The 18,533-nt window shown below is 35.9% G+C and overlaps 1 protein-coding gene across 1 annotated transcript in view; it reads right to left on the bottom strand.

The window, feature by feature from the left end:
- Window positions 1–1,947: 1,947 nt before the first annotated feature.
- Window positions 1,948–18,533, bottom strand: part of DDX4 (DEAD-box helicase 4) — a 42,053-nt gene continuing 25,467 nt past the window's right edge. Inside the window, exons 14-19 of the mRNA XM_005887382.3 lie at window positions 17,645–17,811; window positions 12,990–13,135; window positions 5,884–5,983; window positions 4,837–5,107; window positions 3,219–3,329; window positions 1,948–2,570 (exon numbers count right to left, since the gene is read on the bottom strand). Coding sequence (XP_005887444.2) covers window positions 2,484–2,570; window positions 3,219–3,329; window positions 4,837–5,107; window positions 5,884–5,983; window positions 12,990–13,135; window positions 17,645–17,811 — 882 coding nt within the window. The 3' untranslated portion in view covers window positions 1,948–2,483. The remainder of the gene's footprint in view (window positions 2,571–3,218; window positions 3,330–4,836; window positions 5,108–5,883; window positions 5,984–12,989; window positions 13,136–17,644; window positions 17,812–18,533) is intronic.

The following is an 18,533-nucleotide window of genomic DNA, read 5'->3' as shown; positions in this document are numbered from 1 at the left end:
TGGCTGTCGGAGAAGGCAACGGCACCCCACTCCAGTACTCCTGCCTGGAAAATCCCATGGATGGAGGAGCCTGGTAGGCTGCAGTCCATAGGGTCGCTAAGAGTCAGACACAACTGAGCGACTTCGCTTTCGCTTTCACACTTTGTGAGATGATAAAGGCACCCTACTTCTGTTTTTACATCGCAACATCTGTAAACTATACATTTCCATTTCCAAAGTTAACATCTGCATTCTGTAACAAAGCCCTCTTGTTTTTTCTACAAGTTGGTTCTAAAACTGAAAATCAATAGGGTGTACATTATATAATTTGTTCTCTGCATGGGCCAGTTAACATAGTCTGATTATCTTTCCTTTACTGTTTTTCCAATTTTGTCACCTCTGTGTTTCTAGGGACAATTACTATAAATATTCCACAGACCAATTTGCTTTAACTTTGGATAAACTCTTAGAGCAATTTGCTTACCTTAGTGATATTTTTCCTTGTCTGTCTACCCTTTTTATATAAGCAACTAATTTTATTGTGATCAAATCTATTCATTGTTTCCCTCATGATTTCTGTCCTTTGAGCTTAATGTCAACTCTCATTCCCAAGTCAAAGGTTTAATCTTTAACTGTATTTTTTTGTAGTTGTAATTTTTACATGTCACACAGGGCTGATTTTTCATATGGCATGGGGGTAGGCATCTAGTTATCCCAGCAGAATCTGTTGAATGTTCCATTCCTCTTTTAATTTGTGATGCCTCATTTATTAACCAAATTCCTATAACAAGACATACATGTTCAGGAAATGCTGCTTTGGATATTTTAAGTGAATAATAACAAACACTTGAAACTGATTAGTTTTGTCCCCCTGTATTTATGTCTAACTTGTTTTATGTTAATATTTTGGTTCATTTATTTAATGATTTATTAAGAATTTCTTAACAATCTAGACACGTAAGTTTTTTTTCCCCTTCTTCCCTCTTTTTTATAAAAATTATTATTCTTTATTTTAATTGGAGGCTAATTACTTTACAATATCGTGGTGGTTTTTGCCATACATTCACATGAAGCAGCCATGGGTGTACATGTGTTCCCCATCCTGACCCTCCCTCCCCATCCCATCCCTCAGGGTCATCCCAGTGCACCAGCCCTGAGAACCCTGTCTCATGCATCGAACGTGGACTGGCAATCTATTTCACATATGATAATATACATGTTTCAATGCTATTCTCTCAAATCATCCCACCCTTGCCTTCTCCCACAGAGTCCAAAAGTCTGTTCTTTATATCTGTGTCTCTTTTGCTGTCTAGCATATAGAGTAATCATTACCATCTTTCTAAATTCCATATATATGCATTCATATACTGTATTGGTGTTTTTTTTTTCTGACTTACTTCACTCTGTATAATAGGCTCCAGTTTCATCCACCTCATTAGAACTGATTCAAATGCGTTCTTTTTAATAGCTGAGTAATACTCCATTGTATACATGTACCACAGCTTTCTTATCCATTCGTCTGCCGATGGACATCTAGGTTGCTTCCGTGTCCTGGCTATTGTAAACAGTGCTGCGATGAACATCAGGGTACACGTAGACACAGTAAGTTTAAGATATGTAATGGTAAGTGAAAAAAAGTTTTCACCCTCAATATTAAAATATCAAAAAGTTAATTATGGCAAGAGTGAACAACACTGTTTCTGTTGATATAGTTTGAGCTCAAAGAATGACTTTCATTACTGCATCTGTGTATTAATATATATTATACATATTCAATTTATATAAGACTTTTCACTTCATTGGTTTCACAAGACTCAAATAAAATTTCAAAATACGAGAGTTGAGAATTATAATCTGTAACAAGAAAAATTAAAAGTGCTGTTGGAAATCTTAGGGGGAAAAGAGTTTCATCCTTTATTTTTAAGGAGAAGTCTGTATATTATAAATATAATACAAACAGTTGTATCATTGAGTACAGAGTTCACGTTGCAAACATTAAAGCATGTTCATCACATATCTGATGATATAAAATCAAAACTGCTTTTAAAAGCTTGTCTTTCACTGTTTCTATCATGAAAATCATGTCATTACATTTCAGTGACACATATTGTTTAAAGGCTCCTTATAAGTAAAAATAGAACCCAATAATTTTTAACCAAAAGTGTACCCTATAATCCTGTTTGCTGTGGGATCAATAAACACTATACTAAGACATGGCATTTAGACATGAAATATGTCTAAAATCTTGAAGGATACAATAGAAATAGGCAAGACATTTAGAATGCTTTAATCTTTCTGGTTAACACCATTTGTATTAGTAACCGCAACGTTGTAACTTTTAGCATTTCACAGAACTAGTCAGTAAGGATTTTCTTAAGGGTGGGAGTAAGAACAGAAGGATAGGAGATGCAAGGTTTCATACTTCTGTTTTAAAAAATCAAAAATCAAAACTACTTTCTTCTCTGCATCAAAACTGTACCACAAACTTGCAGGTTGTTTTCGTTTTAATCCCATGACTCATCGTCTACTGGATTAGGAGCTTGTGTTGAAGAAAACCCTGCTGTGTTCAAAGAGCTCTTGCCGTGGTAATTCTTAAAAAACAAACAAACAAACATTTAATTTTATGCATCGTTAAAGTTACACTACTTAGACTGATAGTAAGGACTCAAGCTTTCTACCATTTCTTCCCCAAACAAAAAATTTCATTCTCACTGAATCCAATCCATTTGAAAAAAGGTCCATATCAACCTAGGAAGTTTAAATTGCACAGAATTTTTAAAGAAAAAATGTAAGCCAATAGTTTTGGCAACTGGAAAAACAAAGCTCTTCACTTCAACGAATAAGCAGAAATACTTAATGACCAGTATGCCCACTGTTTCTGTATAAAAATTATGTTGCCTAGAAACTGACACAATAGAAAAGATATGCAACCACACTGCTATTATTTTATCTTACTTATAATGTGGTCAGAATTCAAAAAATAATTACTACAAAATCTCAGAAGATCCCAAATTAGAATTTAAAATGTGAAAAGAAGGTGTGTGAGCATAAATCTTAAATTCCTTCCCTTTAAGACCAAAACTATATATGTACATAAAATATTTAGAGAAACATTAATCTTCCAGGCATGAAAAATAATGGCTTAACTTATTGTTATAGTTACTTCACAATATTAAGCACAACATTTACAAAGAGCAAATAACTAAAAGCCAATTTCTAAATTTTCCCCCTCAACTAACCTTTCTAGTATCGACTGATGCAAACACATTTCCTCTTGCATTACCACTGAAGCCAGGACCATATGTACTAAAGGCAATTTCTTCTAACCATGCAGGAACATCCTGTTGAGCCTTAAAAAAAATTAACTTCATAAACAACATGCATAAAGTCTCAAAAGATTCACATGTTTACTTTTCCTTCGAAAAAAGCAAGACAGTTCCAGAAAAACATCTACTTCTGCTTTATTGACTACACCAAAGCCTTTGACTGTGTGGATCACAACAAACTGGAAAATCCTTCAAGACATGGGAATACCAGACCACCCGACCTGCCTCCTGAGAAATCTGTATGCAGATCAAGAAGCAACAGTTAGAACTGGACATGGAACAACAGACTGGTTCCAAATAGGGAAAGGAGTATGTCAAGGCTGTATATTGTCACCCTGCTTATTTAACTTCTATGCTGCTGCTGCTAAGTCGCTTGAGTCGTGTCCGACTCTGTGCAACCCCATAGACGGCAGCCCACCAGGCTCCCCCGTCCCTGGGATTCTCCAGGCAAGAACACTGGAGTGGGTTGCCATTTCCTCCTCCAATGCATGAAAGTGAAAAGTGAAAGTGAAGTCACTCAGTCGTGTCCGACTCTTAGCGACCCCATGGACTGCAGCCTACCAGGCTCCTCCGCCCGTGGGATTTTAGAGTACATCATGTGAAATGCTGGGCTGGATGAAGCACAAGGTAGAATCAAGACTGCCTGGAGAAATATCAATAACCTGAGATACGCAGACGACACCACCCTTATGGCAGAAAGCGAAGAACTAAAGAGCCTCTTGATGAAAGTGAAAGAAGAGAGTGAAAAAGTTGGCTTAAAGCTCAACATTCAGAAAACTAAGATCATGGCATCCGGTCCCATCAATTCAGGGCAAACAGATGGAGAAACAATGGAAACAGTGAGAGACTTTATTTTTGGGGGCTCCGAAATCACTACAGATGGTGACTACAGCCATGAAATTAAAAGATGCTTGCTCCTTGGAAGAAAAGCAGAAAAGCTATGACCAACCTAGACAGCATATTAAAAACCAGAGACATTATTTTGCCACCAAAGGTCTGTCTGGTCAAAGCTATGGTTTCTTCAGTAGTCATGTATGGATGTGAGAAGTGGACTTCAAAGAAAACTGAGTGCTGAAGAATTGATGCTTTTGAACTGTGATGTTGGAGAAGACTCTTGAGTCTCCTGGACTACAAGGAGATCAAACCAGTCAACCCTAAAGGAAATCAGTCCTGAATATTCATCGCAAGGACTGATGCTGAAGCTGAAGCTCCAATACTCTGGCCACCTGATGCAAAGAACTGACTCATTGGAAAAGACCCTGATGCTGGCAAAGATTGAAGGCAGGAGGAGAAGGGGATGACAGAAGATGAGACGGTTGGATGGCATCACCAACTCGATGGACATGAGTTCGAGTAAGCTCTGGGAGTTGGTGAGGGACAGGGAAGCCTGGCATACTGCAGTCCATGGGGTTGCAAAGAGTCAGACACGACTGAGCAACTGAACTGAACTGAAAATCCATACATATAAAATGTCTGCTTTCAATGACAAGGTAAGAACACTATCCATTCAGTTTTAAAATTAAAAACTTACATCTGATAGCACTTTCACTAGAGGCTGTGCTAACTGGCTATCTGATTCCAGATCAAAAAAGGAAATAGCTCTGCCAGTATTTCCACAACGACCAGTACGCCCAATTCGATGAACATATTCATCAATGGTAGAAGGAAGATCAAAATTAATAACATGCTGAACATTTTCAATATCCAGCCCTCGGGCAGCTACTGAAGTAGCAACAAGAACAGGGCACTTTCCACAGCGGAAATCTCCAAGAGCTTGCTCTCTTTCTCTCTGTTCACGATCACTTGAAAGAAAACAAAGCATGTATTAGAATAGCCCTTAAGAAAACTATTAAAGACAACCATTAAAGTTCAATGGATAGATTTCTTTTTGGATAAGTTCAATGGATAACAGTAAAACAAAAATAGCAACAGTTAACATTAATGTCTACTTCTTACATACAAAGTATTATACTAATTTCTTGTAAGTCATCATTTAATTCTCACAATAATACTTTGAGGTTAGGACAATTAACTCCATTTGCAGATGAAGGTGACAGCTAATACCTACAGCCAAAATACAGACTCAAATGCGACAAACATCAAATCTTACCAACTAATAAACTGTTTCTAGTTTTGACAAAAAATACACAACTAGTTGATCAAATCCTTTCTCAAAAATTCCTGATTTTTTAAAAGTATAATCTCGGAATTCTACATATTCACCAATTAATATTTTAGATCTCCTAGTAAAGTGCCAATGAAGTTGTGTTACTATGACATTTTTGAGGCCCAGTGAAAAAAATACCAAGCACTGGATAGATTAGCTGAATAAGCACCTAGATCTAAGGATTAGAGAGACTAAGTGAGACTGCTTGATAATCATGATGAGGAACTTAAGATACTTCTAACTCATCCATCCCAGCCACTTGGTTCTTATAAAAACTTAAAGATGAAGAATAATAGCTAGACCTTGAGATCCTAATTCCAGGATTTTTTACTAGTTAAATATACCAACATTTCTTAACAAATGACAAATAGAAGTTACCTCCTTACTAGGAAATCATAATAATCTACTCACCCATGAATACTTGTTGTTGATATTTTTTCTTGACAAAGAAAAGTGGCAATAAAATCTGCTTTTTTCTTAGTTTCAACAAAGACCATAGTTCTTTCATCACCTACAAGACAATGAAACATTCAAACTACAAAATTAGGAAAAGAAAAAAAAGCATAGGGTGAGTAGGAAACTGTCTTATTCACCACTGTATTCCCAGCACCTAAACTCAGGCCTGATAGGTAAGAGCAATTCAAATATTTCCTGAGTGGATAAATGTCAAAGATAGAGAGACAAGGACTTTTTCCTACTTTATGACTAAAAAAAAAGAAAAACGACCGCTTGCCCCTTGCCTTCATAGGCCAACCAATAAGTAGAGACTTAGGGAAAGATAAATGATATCTACCTGCCAACTCTTAGCAGTTCCAAATTTGGCTCCAGCCCTTCATTTCCCTCTCTATAAATAAATTCCTTTGTTCTTCCCATGGTTATAGAATCTATTATTTTACCTTGACTGCCAGAGGCATTCATAATAATTGCATTCAACCCAGGGCTGACAAACTCTACAATATTCTATGTTTCAACATTATCTCAATTCAAACCCCTTAATCCCCAAAGTATCTTATATATATAGATATATAAGATATTATCTCAGGGTCTTAACACATTAAAGAATATTTACTTGTTAGCTTTGTTAATTGGTTTAAATATAAGCATGAGCCAAAGACTCTTCCACCCCAAGAAATTTTCTATAAAATGTTAGAGAGGAAAGATAATAATCTATAGCCTGAATAGAAGTAACAAGGTGTTACTTTTTGTAATCCCACTCCTCCATGTCCCTATCAGCTGTCTCCATTTATTAACAAACATTTAGCACCCAGTAGATGCCAGTATCTATTCTAGATACTGAAAACACAGCAAATAAAACAAAGCACCTGCACTCATTGTGGAGAGGTAAATAACAAATATGATGCATTAAGTCTAAAAAAGAAAAAAATTTAGCAGAATAAAGGGCCAAATGGGTTTATGCACCTTCTCTAATTAGATGACATCTGAGGACAGATATTACTAAACAAGTGAACTATTCAGATATCTGAAGAAACAATATTATAGGTCAGAGGTAAGAACAAATATAAAGGTTCTAAGGTATAGGTGCTCTTTACGTGCTCACAAACAAACAAACAAACCAGAAAAGAGGTCCCCATCTGGTTTTTACGTTCTAGGCAGAGGGAATATCAAGAACAAAGGCAATGAGGTAGAACCATGTCTGGTACGTGTGGGGATGAGTAATGAGCAAAGTGCAGCTAGAATAGGGTAAGCAATGGAGAGCAGCAGGATTTGGAGAGGGATGATGGAAGCCATTTCATGAAGTGCCTTGAAATCCACTGAAAGATCTTTACTTTGAGGAGGGAAGCCATTGGGTTTGGAGGCAAGAAGTAGATCTGATCTTTGTTTTAACTTAGCAACTGATGGGTTCTGATATAGTTTGATGCTAGACAGAAACAAGAGGACTCTGCTGACAGATCAGATATGTACAGTGGAGAAAGAAATCAAAGATGCCTCATATTTTTGTGTCTGAACAACTGGAATGAGTGTCAGTCGCTCAGTCATGTCCGATTGATTCTTTGTGACCCCATGGACTATAGCCCACCAGGCACCTCTGTCCCTGGAATTCTCCCGGCAAGATACTGAATGGAATTTCCTAAGTAAGATAGTAGGACTGCAAAAAAGGAAGGTTTTAGAGGTGATATTTAATCTCAGATATCAGAAAACCAGGTAGGAAATCAAGAGAATGACTGATTCCTACAGTAATAAATGAGTTATATCCTTGAGACATAGTCATTTTATTAATGAGTAATGATTTTGTCAAAAATTATCTTTCAACAGTTTTGGAGATCATATATCAAGATGCCCAATGCCAAAACTGATTCATTTGATATAGTCAGGTACATAATACTACTATGCAGCTTAAAGCCTTGATCTCATCTTTTCCTGGTTCCCCAGTGTGAATCCCGCCAGGCTCCTCTATCCATGGGATTCTCCAGGCAAGAATACTGGAGTGGGCTGCCATGCCTTCCTCCAGGGGGCATCTACCTGACCTAGGGATTAAATCCACATCTCCTGCGTATCCTACACTGAAGGTATCCTGTGTACCACTGAGCCACAGGGAAAGCCCCCCACGCCCCCAACAAAAAAAGATGAAATGTGTTAAAATTTTAACAAATTCAAGCAATTAGCATGGAACTATTTCCTGATTTACTGTTTAATGCCTTTACTTACAATATGAAAGGTTCTTCTTTCTCTTCCTTATAATCAGCCTATATAGCAGAGAATCTTTTGACTTTATCATGTCTTTGGTTGTTTAAAGAGAAAAAGACCTTTATGAAAGATCTATTGTTCTTTATAACCACGTTACCTTCTACTCTAATTTTTAAATGCTTTGTCACTTCAATTAAATTACTACCTAAGAACTAAGTAATCTTACACTAGTAAAATGTTCAACTCTCTTCTGACAACTTTTGATTTTGTTTTTTTAAGATCAGACTATAAATTTAGACCTAACAGAAGCAGAAGATATTAAGAAGAGGTGGCAAGAATACAAAGAAGAACTGTACAAAAAAGATCTTCACGACCCAGATAATCACGATAGTGTGATCACTCACCTAGAGCCAGACATCCTGGAATGTGAAGTCAAGTGAGCCTTAGGAAGCATCACTACGAGCAAAGCTAGTGGAGGTGATAGAATTCCAATTGAGCTATTTCAAATCCTCAAAGATGATGCTGTGAAAGTGCTGCACTCAATATGCCAGCAAATTTGGAAAACTCAGCAGTGGCCACAGGACTGGAAAGGGTCAGTTTTCATTCCAATCCCAAAGAAAGGCAATGCCAAAGAATGCTCAAACTACCGCACAATTGCACTCATCTCACGTGCTAGCAAAGTAATGCTCAAAATTCTCCAAGCCAGGCTTCAGCAATACGTGAACCATGAACTTCCAGATGTTCAAGCTGGTTTTAGAAAAGGCAGAGGAACCAGAGATCAAATTGCCAACATCTGCTGGATCATGGAAAAAGCAAGAGAGTTCCAGAAAAACATCTATTTCTGCTTTATTGACTATGCCAAAGCCTTTGACTGTGTGCATCACAATAAACTGTGGAAAATTCTGAAAGAGATGGGAATACCAGACCACCTGACCTGCCTCTTGAGAAACCTATATGCAGGTCAGGAAGCAACAGTTAGAACTGGACATGGAACAACAGATTGGTTCCAAATAGGAAAAGGAGTACATCAAGGCTGTATATTGTCACCCTGTTTATTTAACTTATATGCAGAGTACATCATGAGAAACACTGGGCTAGAGGAAGCACAAGCTGGGTTCAAGATTTCTGGGAGAAATATCAATAACCTTAGATATGCAGATGACACCACCCTTATGGCAGAAAGTGAAGAAGAACTAAAGAGCCTCTTGATGAAAGTGAGAGTGAAAAAGTTGGCTTAAAGCTCAACATTCAGAAAACGAAGATCATGGCATCCGGTCCCATCACTTCGTGGCAAATATATGGGGAAACAGTGGAAGCAGTGGCTGACTTTATTTTTCTGGGCTCCAAAATCACTGCAGATGGTGATTGCAGCCATGAAATTAAAAGATGGTTACTCCTTGGAAGGAAAGTTATGACCAACCTAGACAGAATATTAAAAAGCAGAGACATTACTTTGTCAACAAAGGTCCATCTAGTCAAGGCTATAGTTTTTCCAGTGGTCATATATGGATGTGAGAGTTGGACTATAAAGAAAGCTGAGTGCCGAAGAATTGATGCTTTTGAACTGTGGTGTTGGAGAAGACTCTTGAGAGTCCCGGGGACTGCAAGAAGATCCAACCAGTCCATCCTAAAGGAGATCAGTCATGGGTGTTCACTGGAAGGACTAATGTTGAAGCTGAAACTCCAATACTTTGGACACCTGATGTGAAGAGCTGAGTCACTGGAAAAGACCCTGATGCTGGGAAAGATTGAGGGCAGGAGGAGAAGGGGACGACAGAGAATGAAATGGTTGGATGGCATCACCAACTCAATGGACATGGGTTTGGGTGGACTACGGAAGTTGGTGATGGACAGGGAGGCCTGGCATGCTGTGGTTCATGGGGTCACAAAGAGTAGGACACGACTGAATGATTGAACTGAACTGATAAATTTAGAAGAAATCCACCTAAACTACTTCTGAGATTTCTCAGAGAACCCCAGGGAAAAGACAGGCTTTTTATTTTACCATATAAAATAAAAGAGAGGCTAAAAATAATTAAGCTTGTATAGAATGTTATTACTTTCAGGAGTTGTGTGGTAAGAACTGTTGTATCAGAAGACATTAAGCTTTCCCTAGGTTGAAATGCATACGTAAAAATGTTATTCATACATTTCAAAACTGTTTACTTTATGAGAAGTCCCTAGAATTATGTAAATTCTCTTGCTGTTCATAATATTTTTTTTAAACTTCAGGAGAAACACTGACCAAGACACTTATGAAAGAACTCTAAACAGGTTTTCTGTATGTTTCAGAGGCTTGGAGGTACACTGCTCCATACAACCAAATTTGTTTGTAGATTTATTCTTATTTTCAGCCTTCATCAGATCTTTCGTATTTAACAATGATCACTAATAACCACAACCATTCTCTGTCAACTACAGACAGTTGCTGTTTTGTTTTGATGCTTGTCCAAAGACTTTCTATAAACCAGAGAATTTCTATCATCAGTGAAGAAGAACAGACTCCAAGTCTTGTGGGAAAAGGACTGTTTCAGGCACTTCAAACTATTGATACCTCAAGATAGAAGGCTGGAAACTGACATTTTGACAACTTGCAAAGATCACTGGATTGAGGATAATTTCTAGAACTGTTTATAGTCCAAAAGCAGATGGAATCTGCAGACAGATTCAATGAAACAAGAATCAATTACATTAAAAATCTGGGGAAATTAGAAGAGAGGAATTCACTTAAATTTCTAGGTACTGTAAATGATATATGAAAAGTATTTTAGACTTAGTTTCCTATTCTTCAGAGACCCTTACAACTTCAATCTCAGATTTCTTATGAAAACTATCTAGAAGTTAATTTTGTGACTTTCATAGTTGTTCAATATTGTACAGCTCTAGATTTGTGAAACGAACTTGAAGAGGCCTTTGTTATGGAACAGTCTTGCTGCACCTATGAAAATAGGCCAAACATAATGAGATCAGCCTTTCTTGTGATCAAGAATAATCTGAGATTATTGTGGCTATGTGGGAATACAGGTTGTCAGAAAAAACTGTTGAAGACTCTGAAATGAGCAAAGCTGATACTGACTAGCATACCCTTCAAGGTTGTCTGTACCTTTTACTACCTCGGTTTTATACCTCTACTGCAACTGAGAGCAATGCAAATGATTCTTATCAATAAAAATACAAATGAAAATCTTCCCTCAAATGTAACAGATTATTACGCTTTGTGGATACTGATTAATTTTGCATCTATTTATAAATTCATCTTAGTCTTCCTGATATCCTACACATAAATGTGTTCTTTGAATTCTCCTCTGAACTGGCTATAACATCTTACTAGTTCCCTTTGTAATTAATGAGCTCAATAAAATCTTTGACACCTGTTCATTTAAAATTATGAAAAAGGCAGTTGGTATACTACTATGAAATAATGAAACCTATACATTTTAAAAGCAAAAGAGGAAAGCTACCAGATTTAAGTTAATGATTAGAAAAAGAGATAAATTTATATGAACAAAAATACGTAAAATATGATACACAGCATAACATTTCTATGCAAAGCAAAAAGAAACCAAGAATAATAAACTATGAACTACAAAACATTTAACCTTTCAATTAATACAGAAGTATACCAACAGTGCTTATATGCTGACCTCAAAGGTTTCCCAAAGGAAAACCAGAACTTTTGAAACACTATCTTCAGCAGAATTATTCTCAAACTTCATTCCATAAATTCATATATAAAAAGTCTTAAGATAACTATACTAGAAATGTGCTCTAACTTCAGCAAAACCATGTATTACTTATCTCCTGTTGCATTTGGAACTTCAATTTATACTGGGCAAGTTATTTGACATCTCTGTATTTCAGTGCCCTCAACCTTAAAATGAGGGTAACAAACCTCACCCTCAGAAGGTTGTTTTGAGAATTAAATGAGTGGACACATGTAAAACAATCAGAATAGTATATGGCCCACAACAATTATTATTTTTATTTTGCATGCAATAGTACCTGCTATGAAATAGATCATGAAGTAAAACTAATAACATTTCTCAAACTCAAGATGAATATTTGGTTTTTAAAGTTTTTTTTTATATAAAACTCAGAAAAAATTGAAGACTAGAAGCCTTTTAAAAGCATTTCTAAATCAACTTCTTATTGTTGGAAATTAGACAGCTTCTTGCCTTTTTATTCCCCATTCCTAACATTGACTTCAAACTGAAACAGACACTTAAAATGGAGGATGAGGAGAAAGGATCCATATGATACATTTAGCCTGTGAGGCAACAAAAAAAAATATTAAAATGGCCATATTATAAAATTTTATTTCCAGGCATAAACTAAAGCTATCTCAATCAAACAAAGAAATACAACTTTCCATAAAAACTAGCTTTTTTGAAGGGAGGGATAGAGTTTCTCATTAACATTGTAAGGAATAGAATTAGACCATTAAAGTCCCTTCTAGCTCCAAAATTCTTTAAATATATGAATACAGGAAGCCTTAGAGAGCAAAAACTGGGAATTAGAAATACAACAAAGATCTTACTTTTAGTGGAGTAAATAGAGCTTGAGGTAAAGATATGTTACTAATCCTTTCTATTTTCTAAAACAAAAACATATATATTTCTACTGGAATAGTTTTTGGTCAAGCATTGTTAAAGTCTCAAACTCTTCCTATTTTTTTTTTAACATTTATGGAGGAAAAACAACTATACTGCTATATAATTTTCTTATGATTTGATTTTCTGGTAAAAGAATTTTAGAGGAAGAAGAAACAGTGAAAACTTATTTAACTCATGCCAAATAATGCTTAAAGTCTTTTCTAAAAGTAATTTTTGTAAAAATCAAAATCATGACAAAAGATAATCAACATAAGATACCTATGTTTCGTAGAATTTCAACAAGTTTTTCTCTTTTTGAGTACTGGCCAACTTGAAGAATGGTCTGCTGAACATCTCTACATGCTCCACCCACTTGTCCAACAGCAACAAACAAATAATTCGACTTTAAAAACTCCCCAGCCAACCTTGAAAGACAAAAGAGTATTCCTTAACTTATTCTCTTCCATTAATACTAATAATATTCACTGAATTCCTGCAAGTGTTACTTCAACATTTATAAGCCAGATTATAACATTTATAAACCAGATTATAACAGTCATAATAAGAGATGGTAGATATTACATTATCCAAGAATTACTTTCAAGTATCATTGTAAAATGTTAGCATTTTGCAAAACACTTATTACGAATGTAAAAGTCTGTGTCAAATGATGGGTAAGTAATTTCAAGTGGAGCCCTGACCACACGAAACTATATAAAATGTGTATACAACAAAAGTATGCTAAACCATCAGACTACAACAAGCAGGAATTTTTTAATTAAAGATTAAAATGCAAACCTACAGCAAAAATTCTGTTCTTCATTCAATGCCTTCATATATGTTATTTATAAGAGTTGGTTCCTGAAAATATGAGCTGTTAAATTAGTGTACTTCAAATGAACTATAATATTCTGAGCAAACCAGATCTTAAGTCAATGCTTTTCACATCATGACAAACAAAGAAAATGATAATATCTGTAGAGCATAACTGTTGAAAAAAATGAGACCAGGTGAACAGACTAGGGGCTAGGCCACACCAAGCTGCAGATGATCTCCCCAAAGTTTGAGGGTATCAACATCCTGACACACACACAACTCACGGACAACATATAATGAAGAAGCCCTGCTTTAGATCACAGAAACATGGGGTGGGGAGAAGGGGAACTGCCGATTATAGAGCAAGTTTGGGAGGAAAAAAGAGGAGGTCATGGAGCAGTCCTCCTCTCTCCTACATAGCAATCTCTTACTTTCTAGTCATTTCCTAGCATATCAAGAAAATAGTTCAAACTCCACATATCTAGAATCTTAATAAATCACTGTTGCTTCTTTTCCTTCATCTGCTCTCTTACCATAAAAGAAAAACTTCTTGTTCATATACTACTTCTAGAGTCAAGAACCCTTTCATCCAGGCACAAACCTTGACATTATCTAAAATTCTTATCAATCATCCTTTACACTCATTAAAATATATACTAAGTATATATATTAAAATATATATATATATATGTATTAAAATATAGACACACAGTACCTGGCCTATGTGGTATAAGGTAGTGTGTATAAAGATGAACATGATGATCTCTGCCTGTGTTGCTCAGCATAAATATAGCTATAAAAAAAATTACTATAACTTAAAAATATTTTTAGTTTAATATTTACATATTTTAATTATTTAATGCTTTACTATAGTAAGCTAGTGCTATAACAGTTAACACTGATTGAACCTTACTATGTTACAAGAAAACTGAAAAGTGTTTTAAATAATTTCTTTCACAAGAAAGAGGGTTCCTTTATAAGACTGGCAGGAAATGGATGAAATGATGTCTATTAAGAGTCTTCAAGTTTAAAGCTTGGTCTAAGGAAGAAGCAAGCAAGAACATGAAATAGTGATGACTAAGGAAAAGCACTCTATGCAGAAGGAAAGAAGAAATAAGGATTAAATAATGAAGAGGAACAGAATTCGGCTTGCGTAGCCAAAAATCCCATGGACGGAGGAGCCTGGTAGGCTGCAGTCCATGGGGTCGCTAAGAGTTGGACACGACTGAGCGACTTCACTTTCACTTTTCACTTTCATGCATTTGAGGAGGAAATGGCAACCCACTCCAGTGTTCTTGCCTGGAGAATCTCAGGGACGGTGGGGCCTGGTGGGCTGCCGTCTATGGCGTCGCACAGAGTCGGACACAACTGAAGAGACTTAGCAGCAGCAGCAGCCAATAGGAAATACTCTAAATAAGCCAGAAATCATTCCAAGGAATAAAGTGGCAAATGAGGCAAAAATTGTCATGTATAAAACCATTTAAAAGTTGGTTAGTCTGTGGAAATGGAAAGACATGGGAGAATTTATTTTAAATAAATGGCGATAAAGATGAGACTTAGTTTTGCAATTTTAACAGCCCAAAAGTCAAACTACAGACATATTAGAAAGCTACTATCAATAAGCAGAGGGGAACTTAAAAGGACCTAAAATAAGGTGGTAAACAGAGAAGAAACTAACAAATTTGCAATATTATAGAGATAACTGCCAAGTTGAATACTTTTGAAGGGCAGAGTTAAAGGAGTATGAGGGAGGAATCAACATGCTTCAAACGACTTTGGTTTCGAAAGACCTTGAAGCCAACAAGGAAAACTGGAAAGAAAAAAAGAGGGAGCTGAAGAAGAGGTTCAATTTTGTACCTGATGAACGTGAGTTACTGGTAATTCATATAAGAGGAAAAATAATCCTGAAGAGTTAAATCTAAAAGTCTGAAGCTGAGGAGAGAGATTAAACATACAGGTAATAATCAGGCTGTTTGTTTTTTGATATTTACTTATACAAGTTCTTCATGTATTTTGAATATTAACCCCTCATTGAACATATTGTTTACAAGTATCTTCTCCCAATCAGTACACTGTCTTTGGGTTTCTTCATGATTTCTTTCATAGTGTAAGACAAACAACCCAATTTTTTTAAATGGGCAGAGGTCCTGAATAGACATTTTCCCAAAGAAGACATACAGATGGCCAATAGGCACATGAAAAGGTGCTCAGTAACACTAATCATCAGGGAAAGGCAAATCAAAACTACTATGAGATATCACTGCACACCTGTCAGAATGGCTATCATCAAAAAGACAAGAAACAACAAGGGCTGGCAAGATGTGGAGAAAAGAGAATCCACATGCACCGATGGTGAGAGTGTAAACTGGTACAACCACTAGAGAAAACAGAATGGGCATTTTTCAAAAAATTCAAAAATAAAACTACCACAGGAAACAATTGAGTAAATATCTGAAGAAAATGAAATCACTAAAATGAAAAGATACATGTATCCCAATGTTCATAGTAGCATTATTTACAATAGACAAGATATGAAAACAACCTAAGTTTCCATCAACAAATGAATGGATAAAGAAGATGTGGTACACACACACACACACACACACAATGGAATATTACTCAGCCATAGAAAATAATGAAATTTTGCCATCTTCAATAACATGGATGAATCTGGAGGTAATTATATTTAGTAAAAGAAGTCAGAAAGAATACTGTACATTTTCACTTATAAGTGGAATCTAAAAAATAAAACAAAGGAACAAATATAACAAAACAAACAGACTCAGATATTGAGAATAAACCAATGGTCACCAAAAGGGAGGGAGCCAGGAGAGTAGTAAAATAGGTGAGGATTGAGTTACAATCTGCTAGGTATAAAATAATTGAGTTACAAAGACAGAATGTACAGCATAAGGAACATACTTAACATTTTATAACTTTGTATGGAATATATTCTATAAAATATTAAATTACTAAGTTGTACACTTGAAAGTAATATAATATTGTAAGTCAACTATACTTCAATCAAAAAATTACAGGTAATAAATTTGGGAGAACATACAGGTAGAAATGCAAGCCAAGGATATGGTTCAGGGAATATGCAGAATGCGAAAAATGGACTTCAGATGGAATAATAGGCAATTTGTAACATTTAAAAGCAGATAGTAAAGCAATCATTCAGTAGGAACCAAAGATCTTTATGGAGTATATGGGTCTGGGAACCAAGGGATCCAAGCTAGAGTGGCCCATTTACCATGACTCCCGGTGACCCACACAGGAAATTGTGCTTACTGCACTGACTACAAGTATTGGAGGTCTTGGTTCCCAAAGGGGCTTCCCTAGTGGCTCAGAAGGTAAAGCGTCTGCCTGCAATGTAGGAGACCCGGGTTCAATTCCTGGATCAGGAATATCCCCTGGAGAAGGAAATGGCAACCCACTACAGTACCCTTGCCTGGAAAATCCCATGGACGGAGAAGCCTGGTAGGCTACAATTCATGGGGTCGCAAAGAGTCAGACACGACTGAGCGACTTCCCTTAACAGTTCCACCAGAGAAAACAGGAGTTTTACTGAACTGTTTAAGCTAGAGCTGCTGTATGGGTACTTCAGGTTCCCTGTTGCCAAGGGATTAGCAGGCAGAAAGAAGAGTCACCATTCTAGCAGGAGTATGTCATGCTAACCTCAGAACTCACAGAACACACAGTGTATTTATGATACTCAAATATCTGCCAACAATTAGTACATAAATTTCCTAATACAAGTGCAATTCCCCTAAGTTCTATAATTTGGGGTCGAAGAGGGGGCACCACCATAAAAATATTTTTATTTAGTAAGCACTTACTAAATCCTAGCTAGGTGCTACGTGCTCTCATTTTCTCTCTCACACAACCGCACACACTCTAATAAGATGCGATGCTAATGCAAAGCCAGGAATTAAAGTAAGAAACAAGGGAAAATATAGTAAAATATAGTAAATTTAGAAATACTTTTAAACTATCTATGTTATAATCCTAAATTTTTTAAAAAAGTAAATCTCTCAGGAATAAGATATTCACATTAGTTCTCCTGCTGTAAAAGCATTTTAGTACATAGCAGCTACTTCTAGGAAGAAAAAATTTACCTTTGAATTTCTTCTGGAAAAGTTGCACTGAACATAAGGGTCTGACGCTGTTCCTTTGATGGCATTCCTGGGCAGGAAATTAACTTTTTCATCTCTGGTCCAAAACCCATATCCAGCATGCGATCAGCTTCATCCAAAACTAAGTATTTGACTTGTCTGAGACCAATCTTTTAGGATATTTTCAAGGGTTAGAGCAAAGAATGCATACTAATTAGTATAGTAGTTGATATATTAAATGAAAATATTCTCATCAAGTCTAACTATTAATATATTCTCAAAGATGAAGATTAGAAATCAATGCATACAATGATGAGACCACTGTTATGGATAGGTAATAGTATTAGTGTTCATTTCAGTTCTCAATTTTGTCTTATGTTATAAAACATTTCATAAAACTGAAAAAAAAAACAAAACATTTAGATCAGTATTACACAATAGACCTTTCTGTAATTACTTAAAAATTCTATATCTTCACTATTAGCCAGTAGCCATATGCAGCTATTAAGCACTTGAAATGTAGTTAGCATGCCTGAAGAACAAATTTTTAATTTTATATCAGTTAAAATGTAAATATCCACATGTAGCTAGTGACTACTGTATTAGACAGCACATATCTAGACTACATTATCTGATAAAGTCAGGCTATTTCAATGTAAGAAATAAAATTTCTTAATAGCATGACATTATCAAATGGCCTATAACTGACAAATTTATTTCTAACTCCTTTAAACCCTTAATAAATCCCTGATTCTCTAATCACTCAGGAACAACTGGGAAACTTTTCTTACCTATCATGAATACTTAGTGCTAAAAACAGAAGCACATATTTGCAAAAAGAAAACAAGTGATTTTGTTACCCCATGGAAGATGGGAAACAAGGAGGGAATCA

This window comes from Bos mutus, chromosome 20 (assembly GCF_027580195.1).
Source record: "Bos mutus isolate GX-2022 chromosome 20, NWIPB_WYAK_1.1, whole genome shotgun sequence".
Classification (NCBI taxonomy): domain Eukaryota; kingdom Metazoa; phylum Chordata; class Mammalia; order Artiodactyla; family Bovidae; genus Bos; species Bos mutus.
The sequence above is the reverse complement of the archived record's forward strand: the minus strand, read 5'-3'. Positions and strand labels throughout refer to the sequence as shown.